The sequence below is a fragment of the Cheilinus undulatus genome, linkage group 4, assembly GCF_018320785.1.
Source record: "Cheilinus undulatus linkage group 4, ASM1832078v1, whole genome shotgun sequence".
NCBI lineage: Eukaryota > Metazoa > Chordata > Actinopteri > Labriformes > Labridae > Cheilinus > Cheilinus undulatus.
In genome coordinates, this window is record NC_054868.1 from 7,915,852 (window position 1) to 7,929,077 (window position 13,226).

General features: G+C 38.6%; 1 protein-coding gene across 3 annotated transcripts in view; it reads right to left on the minus strand.

Moving 5' to 3' along the window:
- sorcs3 (sortilin related VPS10 domain containing receptor 3) overlaps positions 1-13,226 on the minus strand; it is a 463,686-nt gene that overhangs the window by 103,872 nt on the left and 346,588 nt on the right. For all 3 annotated transcript variants that reach the window (XM_041785632.1, XM_041785633.1, XM_041785634.1), the window contains one exon: positions 3,066-3,212. In XM_041785632.1, the coding sequence (XP_041641566.1) occupies positions 3,066-3,212 (147 nt within the window). The remainder of the gene's footprint in view (positions 1-3,065; positions 3,213-13,226) is intronic.

Genomic DNA, 13,226 nt, shown 5'->3' on the forward strand with positions numbered 1-13,226 from the left:
TCTGCTTTCATCTTTGCAGCAGACAGCGTGTGACTGGTGTAAGGACATGGAGGGCAGCGGGACTGAACAGGGTAATCAGAAGGAATCCACAGCAGTAATTAAAATGTCACACAAATGCGCAATCACAGGGAACCTGTAAGCCCTCAAATCACCTCTTAAACAGCAAGAAGTCCCCTGAATGTCTCTACCATGACTCCCCTGCTTTGTGTGAGTATCAGGAAAGCTGCCTAATGAGGATGGAGACAGAGGAAGCATGTGCACTACATCTGCATCAGTCTGCATATTATCTGCCTTAATATTAGGGCATCTACAGAGTTTATTACCTAAACACGTTCATTATACACGAAAATTAGCTTTTGCCCCAAAATTAGTAGATTCATTTCAATATATGGAAAATTATCAATGTAATATTAACCTCAAGAAGCTCAGTAATTCTTTTTTTCCTCTGTGGGGGATACGAATCACCAGAGGATATTTTAAAACATTTTAAGTTATCAAACTGAAAGCTAAAGTGGCACGCAGAAGACATCCTGTAACACGGAGCTAGCCTAGAGGTTAATCCTCGTATGTTTAGGTTAAAGTCAGAGTTTCTGTCATCAAGCTTGCTCTGTGTAACCTGGCTAGAACATTCCTACTTTAAACTTTAGCAAATGATCACAGTCAAATAAATAAATGATACATAAATTCATATCCTAACAGGATTTCAGTGGCTATCTCAGTAACCCTGCAAGATGTGAGGTGTAGTGTTCAGAACTTTCGTGGGTGGCTTTCTTAACTTTCGTGTGCTGACTTTCTTAACTTTCATGTGCTGACTTTCTTAACTTTCGTGGGCTGGCATTCTTAATTTTCGTGGGCTGGCTCTCTTAACTTTTGTGGGAAGGCTTTCTTAACTTTTGTGGGTAGGCTTTCTTAACTTTTGAGGGAAGGCTTTCTTAACTTTTGTGGGTAGGCTTTCTTAACTTTTGAGGGAAGGCTTTCTTAACTTTCGTGTGCTGGCTTTCTTAAATTTTGAGGGAAGGCTTTCTTAACTTTTGAGTGAAGGCTTTCTTAACTTTTGTGGGTAGGCTTTCTTAACTTTTGTGGGTATGCTTTCTTAACTTTTGAGGGAAGGCTTTCTTAACTTTCGTGTGCTGGCTTTCTTGACATTTGAGGAAGGGCTTTCTTAACTTTTGAGTGAAGGCTTTCTTAACTTTTGAGGGAAGGCTTTCTTAACTTTCGTGGTCTGGCTTTCTTAAATTTTGAGGGAGGGCTTTCTTAACTTTTGAGGGAAGGCTTTTTTAACTTTTGTGGGTAGGCTTTCTTTACTTTTGTGGGTAGGCTTTCTTAACCCTTTTGGGTGGGCTTTCTTAACTTTTAAAGGAGGGCTTTCTTAACTTTGTTGGTAGGCTTTCTTAACAATTTTTGGCAAGGCTTTTGTAACTTTTATGGGTTGGCTTTCTTAATTTTTGGAAAGGTTTTTATAACTTTGGTGGGTTGGCTTTCTTAATTTTTGGAAAATTTTTATTACTTTGGTGGGTTGGCTTTCTTAATTTTTGGGCATGCTTTATAACTTTGGTGGGTAGGCTTCCCTAATAATTTTTGGGAAGGCTTTAAGAACCTTGTGGGTTGGCTTTCTTTAGGTTTTTTTCAGGTTGGCTGTCTAAACAATTGTGGATAGGCTTTCTTTATTTTTGTGGTTAAGGTTTCTTAACCCTAAGTCTTCTGACTTTAAAGAACTTTTTGCACTGGCTAATTTAATGTTTGTGTACAGATTTTGTATTGTATGGGACTATTTACCAATCGCAGCAAGTACAGGTGGACAAGGCATGCTGAGGACAATCTTTTGCAATCCACTGGGAGGCATCAGACAGGCAACAGTGTGAGTAATTTACGTTATTAAAAAGGTGTTTAAAAAGGTCATTTTTTGTATTTCAAGAATGTATTTGTTTGATTTGTAGTTTTTTGTTCTTTAAACATAAATTATAATTTATTTGTAATCACAGCAGATACTGAATGTACGGCTTCATAAAGCTTTCTATGTTGATTTTTTAAAGATATTTTTGGCTACCTGAAGAATGATAAAAGAAACCTGTCACAGATTAATCTGATTTTGAGCTAATGTCAGGTTGGCAGTGGTTTAGTTTGGTGTTGGTGTGCAGATGAGTCGGTTCTAAAATCTAGTGCCTTTTTTAAGCAGTTGGAGCTAGCTCCAGGTTGAGAGCTGTTTTTTTTTTCATCTGTGTTTATTGCTGTTTTAAAGACACAATGAAGGCAAAATGGTATCAAGTGAGGAGCTTTTTGGAGGACTGGCTCTTCTTACTGAGCTGAAACAAATAATCTGGATCTCTTAAAAGAGCCAAAAGTCCTACGTATATATCCCTGAGCAAGGCTTAACAGACATACATAAAGCCAGTTTGTTTTTTATTAACTAGTTTAATAGTGCAGATCACATCAGTTGACAGACTGTCTTTAATGTGAGCATTGCATCTGCAACCCCAACCCTGATATTTCATGGTCCAGGCCACCTTAGTATGTAGTCAGAGCTACTGAATATCTATCAGGCTGTTTTCAATAAGCATTGAGGTACATCCAAACAACGCTTCAAGGATTACCACTTTGTTCCTAAACACCCAAAGCAGATAAATACAGTATATGTGCTAATGCATTGTTTAAACTGGCTAACAGGGATGCAGGCCAGCTTGTGCATTTTCGCAACACACTTTAACAGCTTTTCACCATCTTGCATTTGAAGAAAACAGCTGTATACTATGTAAATATACATTGTAGAGTTCTGGTTTGATCAAAATGACTCATTAGTTTAAGTGGCCAGAGACAAGATGACTTGCAGGCTCCAAGTCCATTCTCAAAACTATCAGGAAAAACTCTGAGCTTAGCTACAGCAAAGATTACAATCATGGAGACGACAGATGGTGCTTACAGAGCGACACATCTGCACAAGAAATGCATGTTGTGGACTGTGTGTGATGCAACAGAAATAATCCCAAAAGGAAGAATGTTTAAACCTTTTTCCCTCGGGGGACTGTAAAAACTAGATTTTACAGAACATTTAATGCAGAGTATCTTACCAGTATGCAGTGAATGTCATTTCCATCCAGGTCTGTAGCAGGAGCCTGCAGGAGCCTCCAATCTCTGCCTTTATTGTAAGTGATGAACGTCTTCACTTGGTTGTCTTGTCTCTTGTTAGCGATCAGCATGCCTTTGATTCCCGCCACCTGGTGAACACAGAGGACACAGCAACTTGAGCCAGAGAGTATTTTTGTATTTATTCACCCCTGCAACAGTTTAGTTCTCCACTGCAGATGATGAGGCAAAGCCAGCCACCTCATCAGAAAGGGCATTCTGGGTATTGAGGCAGTAATCTTCACGACACTAGCTCAGTTAAATGCAAATGGTGTGCTTATCCTTTCTTGCTGGGTCCGACAGTCTGGCAGACACCATCAGCAGAGTCTGCTGCGTTTTCTTCTACTGAGCTAAGTGCTATCTGTAATTGTATCCTCACACGTCTCAGCAATCCAGACAGTCCAAAATGATGACTGTTGGGAAGTGACACCTTGTATGTTTCCTTGCAGTCACTCTGAATCCCCCAGAAACACGTAAAAACACATACATACTCATCACTTCTATCCCAAAATCCTCCCTGCTAGCTGTCTCTCAGGGATTAGACATATCCCTCAACCCCACCAAAGTGTGACATGTAATGGAAAGGACAGAGTCACTCGGAGTGGTTGCCATCATGAGGGGCTCCAGTTGGATGTGTTTCCCTCCCTGCAGGGCCTCGTCAGTGTAAGTGGCACTAATAGGCATCACATCCGACATTTTCATAGGAACATGACGCTGGGGATGGATGCTGCTAACGAGGGTCCCTGCATCCTTGTCCAGCCGGACCTGTCAATCACTACGGTAATTATTTAGTGCCTCTGCCTCCTCTATCACTCACAGTCGTACACCTGCACTCAAACAAGAACCGCACGTCACTCCCACCATGCACTTCTTTCAACCCGTCGCTTACACCTCCCACACTCTACATTTTTAAATTGAAGGACACAGACATGGATTTGTTCTCTACAGCACTGATTACTATAGCACAGATACATTAAAGAAAACTGACATTTGGGACAATTTGCTCATTCATTGCCTTGTAAAAAGTCAATTTAAAGAGGCACCAAAAACCTGCGAAGTGCCAAAATGAGGGGGGAAAATGTAAAAAGGACTGAAATTGTGCAGCCGCCTATGGTCAGAGAGGGTGAGCTGAGATGAATGAGTCAAAAGCATGGACTGAAAATACATGGATGTCACCCGGTGGGTTCTGGAACTAGTCACTGGCACAGATCAGACCAAAGACTTTCAATGATATAATTTGAGGACATTGCAAAGGACAGTTAAAGGTGTATGAGCTGAGCTGTTTGCCTCAGATCATAATAATATATGATTTTTTTCAACTCTGTGTACCATGTAGTCATGATAAATAATTTCACCCTCTGATTCCATACATTCTGCTTTAAACAGGAGCCCCACTGCTCTCTCCCTATCAAACTCCACACAAATTCCCTAAAATTTCAAAGGAATTTCCTCAAATTACTTCAAATATTGTCCAAATGTTTTGGTTAAGCTTTATCATAAAGTCCAAACATTCCAATGAAAAATTTCCCCAAAAATTCAATGGAAATTCCTTGAATTTTTTTTAAAGTTTTTTTTTTTTTTTTAAAGCAAATGACCCCTTCAATTTATTATCGAATTCTCCCAAATTATTCCATAAAAATGATTCAAACACATTTCCTGAAAATTCCTTGAAAATTGAACATTTCTTTTCTACTATATCCACTTTTGAAAAAGTAACAAAAATAAATAAATAAATATTAAAACAATTTTGAAAAAATTCAAGGCACATCTCCCAAAGTTCTGAATCAAATTCGCCCAAAATTTGAAATTCCAAATAAATATCTTATACTTAAATGAAAATACTCAAGGAAATCTCCCCCAACATCCAAAGAAATTTTCCAAATTCCCAGGAAAATTATTTAAAAAAATAACTACAAGCTAATTTAAGTATCCTGTAAAAAGATCCGATAGATTTATTCAAATATTCCCCAAATATTTCAGTGAAAATTGATAATAAAGCCTAGACATTTCAATGGAAAATATCCCCCAAAATTCCATGTTATTTCCTTAAATTGGGCTGTAAAGTTAGCTTTAGCAAATGTAGCTAATGCTAACATAGCTAAGTTAGCTGTGTAGGAAACAGCGTGAGCTTACATAGCTAGCCTAGCTGTTAGCTTTAGCTATATTAGCTAAGTAGTGTTTTATGTGATTATAATATTGGTGTATTTGATTTGCAAAACTGCTAAAGGTGTACAGTTATAGCTATTTTATTTATGTAGCTTACTTAGCTAACATAGTTTCGAAGCTTTAGCCTTAGCAAAGTTTTATTAAGGTGTTTTCACGAAAAAAAAAATGTTTCTCCTTTAGGCAGACTGTGCAGTCAGTTTATTAAATTTTTTTTAATTTGGTTTTTCAGATTTTTCATTTTTGTATCCTAACCCTAACCAAAAGTTTATCAGATTTGACCTAGAAAGTGTTAGCATGTGTCTCCGTCCTGACAGAGGTGGCATCTTACAGTAGTGGTCTGCACAATGGGGCATCTGAGAGCTGCAGTCTGTCTTGGCCAAGGACCATAATGCATAGTATTAATTCGATCAAAAGAAAAACACGCACTAATTATGGACCTTTAAACTGCATAACGATTCTAAGTTATGCATTACACGCTTTTCTATTTTCACTTAGCACCCTGCTGCTGTTACGGACAGATAATATTATAGACATGGTTGAATCCAAATCTCTTAAGGAGCAACAAGTTCACTTTTATTCTTAGAGTAATGTCTTGTAAACATCAGAAAAGAACAAAACCAAAGGAAAGGCTTACAATGCATTGTTCTTTTCTTTAAAAACACTCCACACAGCTTACTCAGAGTCTGAAGGCTTAACACAACACCTTTGAACCCTGTTTAAGGCCTACGAGCATTACTTCAAATAATCCTCCTTATTTGCTGAGACTGTATTCACACTGGACTCGGCTGACTTGGTCTAATTACCATACAATAGGGAGAAAAGAGAAGGATGGTGAAATGATGTGTCAGCATTTACTGCACATCAAAGCTCTGTGGACTTTTATTTTTGCATTTCAGACAAATGTAAATTTAGCCTATGTAGCCATGTGTATAAGGGAAATAATGTAATCACTGAGGGGTGTATAATTTGATACATCAATAAACCTTCAATCTACTGTGTCTATGGTGTGTTGATAAGAGTTTCAACCCCGAAAAGGTAAAATAGTCCTTTGTTGATCTCTGCCCTCTGATCTGTGCTATGTGCAGCGTTCTAGATGCACTTTCAGCATGGAAGGTCGCCCCCCTTTGGTCTAAGCAAAACCGTGACTCTATGGAGTGCGACTTACCCGTTGTATGTGGAAATTGCGGGTTACGCAAATTTGTGACCCCTGAAAACTGTTCTGCAACCCACTTTTGGCTCCTGACCCACCAGTTGAGCCCCATTGGGTTAGACAGAGAGCCCAAAGGTGGTATAATTTACATGTCATGTGTTTAAAAAGTCTTTTTCAATACAGATTAACTAGAAAATATTTTTCTTCATAATATAGTAAAAATATGTGTGAAGGTCACCAAGAGTAGACTCTGTGTTTAATTTCTCATTTTTATGTTATTTATCTAATCACAACTCCCACATGGGCTATTTTGGTAAAGCACTTTTCTACTACAGTGCTCTACAGGGAAATGAAAAAAGTCAAAAGACAAATACATTTATTATGAATTACTGGTATTTCTGTATAAAGGGTAAAAAAAAAAAAGTTATTGATCAACTTTCAGAAGTGTAGTGATTTTTCTTCTGACTGTCTGATAATTAATAAACAATTTTGGCATGCTTTTAGCTCAAATCTTAGGATTTAAAAAAAAGCCAAAAAGACAAATAATGTTTGAATATTGAAGGTCAAACATGTTAGCAAAGGTTGAATTTCAACAAGTCAGATGCAGACAGAGCAACTGGTTCATCCATTAAATATCCAATCTTCTCTGTTTACTCTGTTTTTTGCTCAACTGAATTAATATGAGCCGTTTGCCTAGAAGGCTGGAGAAGGTCAATTATTTTAGAAGCATTCCTCGTGTTTTTATTAACATCTCCACCCTGTCTTCACAGCAAATCAATTTTCCCACTCCAAATGAAATATCTGTTTGGTAATTGGTGAACATACTTTGTTTATAAAAGCTCAGTTGTTGTCTTCTAACTGCTAAAAGCCCTTTTATTCCCCATGTCACATTCACCCATTCACTGATGGCAGAGGCAGCTCTTTATCATGGCCATCAGTGTAGACATGTCAATATAATACCAATACATTTCAGAGTAATTGATAAGAAACTTGAGGGGTTATTTGCTTTGAAATTTTTAGGTATTTTCATGGACATTATGGAAATGTATATGTAAACTTGGGAAAATTTCATAGGAATTTTGGGGCGTGTCCCTTGAAATTTTCAAGAATTTTCATGGAAATTTCAGGAAAATTGTTTAAATGTTTAGGGGGTCATTTTATTGAAATTTTGGTGAATGTATTTGTAAATTTAGGGGAATTTGCTGGGAAATTTTAGGGGGAATTTGCTTTAAAATCTTTAGGTATTTTCATGGACATTAAGGAAATGTTGGGGGTATTTCATAGGAATTTTGGGGCGTGTCCCTTGAAATTTTTTAAAGAATTTTCATGGAAATTTCAGGATATTTGTTTGGATGTTTGGGTTGTCATTTTGATGAAATTTTGGGGAATTTGCTGAGAAATTTTAGAGGGAATTTGCTTTGATATTTTAAGGTATTTTCATGGAAATTTAGGAAATGTAAATGTAAATTTATAGGGATTTGACTGAAAACTTTGGGAAGTGTCCTTTGAAATGTTCATGAATTTCATGGAAATTTCAGGGAATTTGTTTAAATGTTTGTGGTGTCATTTTGATGAAATATTTTTTGACTGTATTTGTAAACTTAGGGGAATTTGCTAAGAAATTTTAGGAGGGATTTGCTTAGAAATTTTGAGGTATTTTCATGGACATTTAGGAAATGTGTACATTTGGGGGAATTTCATAGAAATTTTGGGGTGTGTCCCTTGAAATTTTCAAGAATATTCATGGAAATTTCAGGACATTTCTTTTGTATGTTTGGGAGTGTGATTTTGATGACATTTTACTGAATGGACTTAATTTAGGAGAATTTGGAGGGAAATTTGTATTTTCATAGGAAATTGTACATTTTGGGGAATTTCACTTGAATTTTGGCAGTGTCCTTTGATGCAATGGAAATTGAAGAGAATTGGTCTGGATTTTTTTTTTCATTCATTTTGATGCAATTTTGGGCCATGTATTTTTAAATATGAGAGAATTTGACAAGAAATATCGGGGTGAATTTGCTTGAAAATTTTCAGGAATTTCTATTGAATTTTGGGGGAAATTTTAACTGGAATTTTAAGGCTGAAGCATTTGGCGCTGGATCATTTGGAGAACATCTGAAGGTACTTTTATTAGGACTTTTTAGCAAATGTTTAATAATTTTCACAGAAATTTTGGATAATTTCTTTGAGATTTAAGGGAATTTTTTCAATGAAAGTACAAACCACTGCTAAAATGTGCAGCCACGTTAAATGACAGCTAATGGTTTATTAAAGACTTGAAGTTGAAGATCTTTTAAAATGTGCAAATGTGCAAAATTATTTATTTTGCTGTCATTAACAGTTATTTAAAGGAAAAAAATCCATACCAGTAGGTCAGATCAAGATGAAATCTGAAATCAGAATGGCTAAGTAAATTGGAATCAGTGCATTTCTAGGCCTGTTTTTTGTTGATTATTTGATCAACAAGATCACACACCATCAAATCACCCGACTGGCTGCAGAATGTCAGCCCTACTAAACAGGGATAATTGTACTGATTCTAGAATAAATATACCACCTTTTACAAATAGAAATAGTTGCATTCATAAGTTTTTTCAATCCACATAATGAAAGCAGCAATAAAATTCAATCAAAAAATCCAAATATACATAGCTCAAAAGAACCATAGCACAGGCAACTTTCCAGTCATTGCCAGTTAATTCAGTATAGTTTTAAGTGCTGTCTATTAGCATTTCACAATACTTAAATCACAGAGCTCATTTTGAATCGCTGCTTTGACAGTTTAAATGTGCCACATCTTCATGAGTGCCGGCATCATCCTGATCATTTAATACCCACCACTGATAACACTCTTCTCTAAGTCTCCAATCAATCATTCAGAGCTGATTGTAGCAAGAAGAGGGGGGGATATTAATGATTTATAATGTCGTAAACCCACGCCAATCAGGGCGATAATTGTCAAAGACCCACCTGCTAAACCAGCTCCAAGACTGATGGGAAGTTTAGCGAGTGATGCTGAGCCCTGATGTCAACAGAAAATTAGTTTGCACAACAAAGGCTCCTGATTACAGAAATTGCCCTTATCCAATCTGATTGACAATAAAATAATCCCTCTAATTTAGAAGATAATTGTGCAATTTTCAGTGTGGAAATAGCATAATTGATTTTGGAGAGGAGGACCCAAGGAGAGCAGAGACAAGACTTCTAAATGGAAGAACAAAACAACTTTCCCATACTCTGCTGCCTCCCCTCTGGTCTGACTCGGGCTGCATCTTCTCTCTGGAACATTAGGTCTGTGAAGTGCAGTTTGTCAGAGTCTAAAAGCAATAAATGGGATGAGTTCCACAGCATATATCTTCCCATGTGTAATGCGTCTGATACTAGAAACTGCAGAGTATCATCTATCTCTTGTTTAGGTTCTGATCAGGAACAGAGCTGTGACTGCTTGACAAACAGAATTAAACCTCCTTATCATCTCGTACTGCATGCTGAAATACCTAAACTACTGTTGCATGGTAATGGGAACATTCTCAGAGCCACACATACACACCACGTCCTGTGCTGGAGAGGTAATGGCATTGTTAATTACCATACTGCTGCCACTGCTGCTGGCCAATATCTCACTTCCTTTACTCTCTCAGTCACACCTGCCAGTGTGGGAGTGATAAAATGGGTTCAACAGGGAGCAAAGAAGAGGGAAATTCTACCTCCCTGCTATGAATGCTAATGCAAACACATACAGCGGCTATCCAGTGAGATAACAAGGTCATTACAAGTCCAGAGGTGCATGGCAGTGAGGCCCATTAAGCATGTTCCTCATACTGTATGTCTGCTGTCAGGAAGATTGACGACAACAGCCTGCAATGCACACCAGCAACACAAGTAACAGGCACACAGACTCAACAGCATGTGTTTGCAAAGAAAAAAGTGGGAGACCAATCATTTTGCATCTACTTTCTTTAACCAACCATGGCCTGATGTGACCAATCAACACTTTTATTCATAGCAGACAAAGGGCTGTGTCCACAGCTGAATTTACAAAACAAAACCAATGTAGTCAAGCGTTTCTAAAGGCATGCATCCTGAGAGCAAAAATAGCCTCAGTGTCAGCCTTTTAATCAGGGGGCTCACAGCTGGAAATAGTTTTGATTTTGGAATGGCTGAAGCCTCCTACCTTTAAGCCCGTTTTAGACTGGAAGCATGACGCGTGTTTTGACGGCGACATGGCTGATTATCAGTTGCGCCACTTCTCAAGTGCCTGATACAGGTGCACAAGACGTGGCGCACAAGCAGATTGTGCATATGCACATGTGCATTATTTGATGAACAGAGAGCCATATTCACTTGGTTGTAGCAAATATGTACGTCCGCATTGGTAGAATATATTTGTAATCTGTTTCTAGGCTTTCTGTTTACAATACAATGTGTCAGAGGAAAGACAAACACAGTATGAGTGCACTTCTGGTTCAGCTTTTCATAGTAAAAGCCCCGTTCAAGATTTCTTTGGAAAATGCTTTTATTTTGAAGGGTTCACGATACGCTTCCACTATACACTGAATCAAGTCGCTTGGTGGGGTGTATTGGGGCAAATCTTTTGAAGAATGACAGGGTTGTAACAGTATAACCTTGCAAAGCAGATGGATTCGCCTGTTTCCGTGTTTCTCACTGGCAAATCCATCTTGCAAAGCTCCCGTCTGAACAGTTTGGGCCCGGTTAGAAAGTGACAGGACCAATCAGCGATGAGAGGCAGTACTTTCTGATGGGCGGAGTCATGACGTTTGCAAGCAGCAACAAGAGGCTGGTGCAATTATGGCGGAAGAAATTAGCATGGATGCTGCTAAAGTGCCAGTTTTATCAGAACTTGATGAAATCTCTTCATTAAAGGAAGAACAAAGAACAGCATTGAGTTTTCTTTTCAAAAACCTCGGGGCGCAGCAGGATAGCAGCTACATCATGTGTTTTGTTGCTCTGATTGGCCTGTAAAGATGTGACAGATTGAACGTTCATCCAGTCACACTCTGAGTTTGTTTTCAAAGGCTCTGCCCTTTCCCAAACGCTGTGTATGAGAGGTTTTACAGATGGATGTGCGAAACAAATCCATCACGCCGAGAGAAGCAGGAGAGGACACACACGGGACACTCAAGCAGCAAAACACGCAGCCAGTCTGGTGTAAATCTCAGCACCCCTAAAAATTAGGAAGTACATTAGCCAACCTGATTTTCAAAATCAGAATGGTATTTTGCATTTTTTTTCCTAGCTATCATATGGAATAAAGTAGTAATAATCAGCACTTTGTCAAACTTATGTGCCATATTATTTATTCTGAAAAAGGGAACCCCCTCTACCCTCTCTACAGCAGGTTTAGTCCAAAAACCATGCACAGACATCAGGTAAACAAACACACAAGATGAAATCACTCCATTCTTGGATTTATGTCAAAAAAGGAAGTTAATAATTGAAATGATAGTCATATAATTAGGTGTACTACTTGAAAGCAATATTCATTCATGCATTAAGAATTCATTCAACCTTTATTTAATCTAGAGAAATTATTGAGCACCTGCCCTCATTCTCAATGACATCTAGAGTATAATTTAAACAAACAGACAAAAAGATAGGAGAGGAAAAACACAAACTGGATAAATAAATCATGAGCATCACAAAATAAGCAGACTGCAGTCAGAAGTAGTTACAATTATGAGAGGAGTAGGTTATAATCATGTTTTTTAATTCACCCATGCTGACAGGTGTGTTTTAGTGTGCTTTATATTTGTAAGGTGTTCCAGCTGTGTGCCTTAGCTTCTTGGCACCTTAAGTGTCAGCCAGTTACTGAATCAAGTTGGGTAATGACCGGGGGGGTATGGGGTAGGCAAACCAGGCTATTGCGCCTCGGGCCTCTAGATGGAAAGGGGCCTCCCAGAGACGTCCGACATTGGTCAGTATCAACAGCATCATGGAATCCTCTTTAAACACTGCAAGGACAACAAGTCAGGAGTCCCCCAATGGGGCCCCCTACTAGCCACTGGCCAGCAAGAGGGCTGCCAAATGTGTATTTCTGGTGGATGGCAATAATTGGTGCCCACCATGAAGCGAATCCATCCTTCAGGCCATACCCAAAGAAAGAAAAGGCAAGAGGAGGATGAAAAGAAAAAAACGAGACAGAGGTAAATGAGAATGTGTTACATTACACATCCACAATCCCCTCAAGTACCAGAAAAATCCATTTCCTCTCCCTGTCTCTTTCTCCACCTTTCAGAAAATGTGTGCTGAAACAACCCATTCTAAGACTTTCCTCTCATGATGTCATGTGGGGAGTTAGCCCCGCCCCCAGGTTTGGTTGGCCCTCCCCCACTTGGAGGAAAGTTCTGCCCTCCTCTACTGATCCTCTCAGCTATGAGCTGAGATGTCGGATAGCTCAGTGGGTTACCCTGCTGACTACAATCTGGGAGATTGATGGTTCAAATCCCAGTCAGGTCCTAAACTTTGGATAAAAGTGTCGGTAACATCAGGAGTGCTGCATCCATTTCCTGAGAGGGGCGGAGTCAGACAGCTAATTACCATTTAAGGCCACAGAAACAGCTCGTTCTGAGCAGGGCTGAAACAGAGGGGTTTTTAGACATGTACAAATCCAATACTGGAGTGTTTTTTCAGCAATAAACTTCACAGGCATGTTTTTGGAACCTTTGAGACCAATATAAACTTGTCTTAAAGGGGTAAAATATGTCCCCTTTAAGGCAAAATATTAGCTGTAAATATGGGCAGAAATGTTCATATCCGCCAATATCGC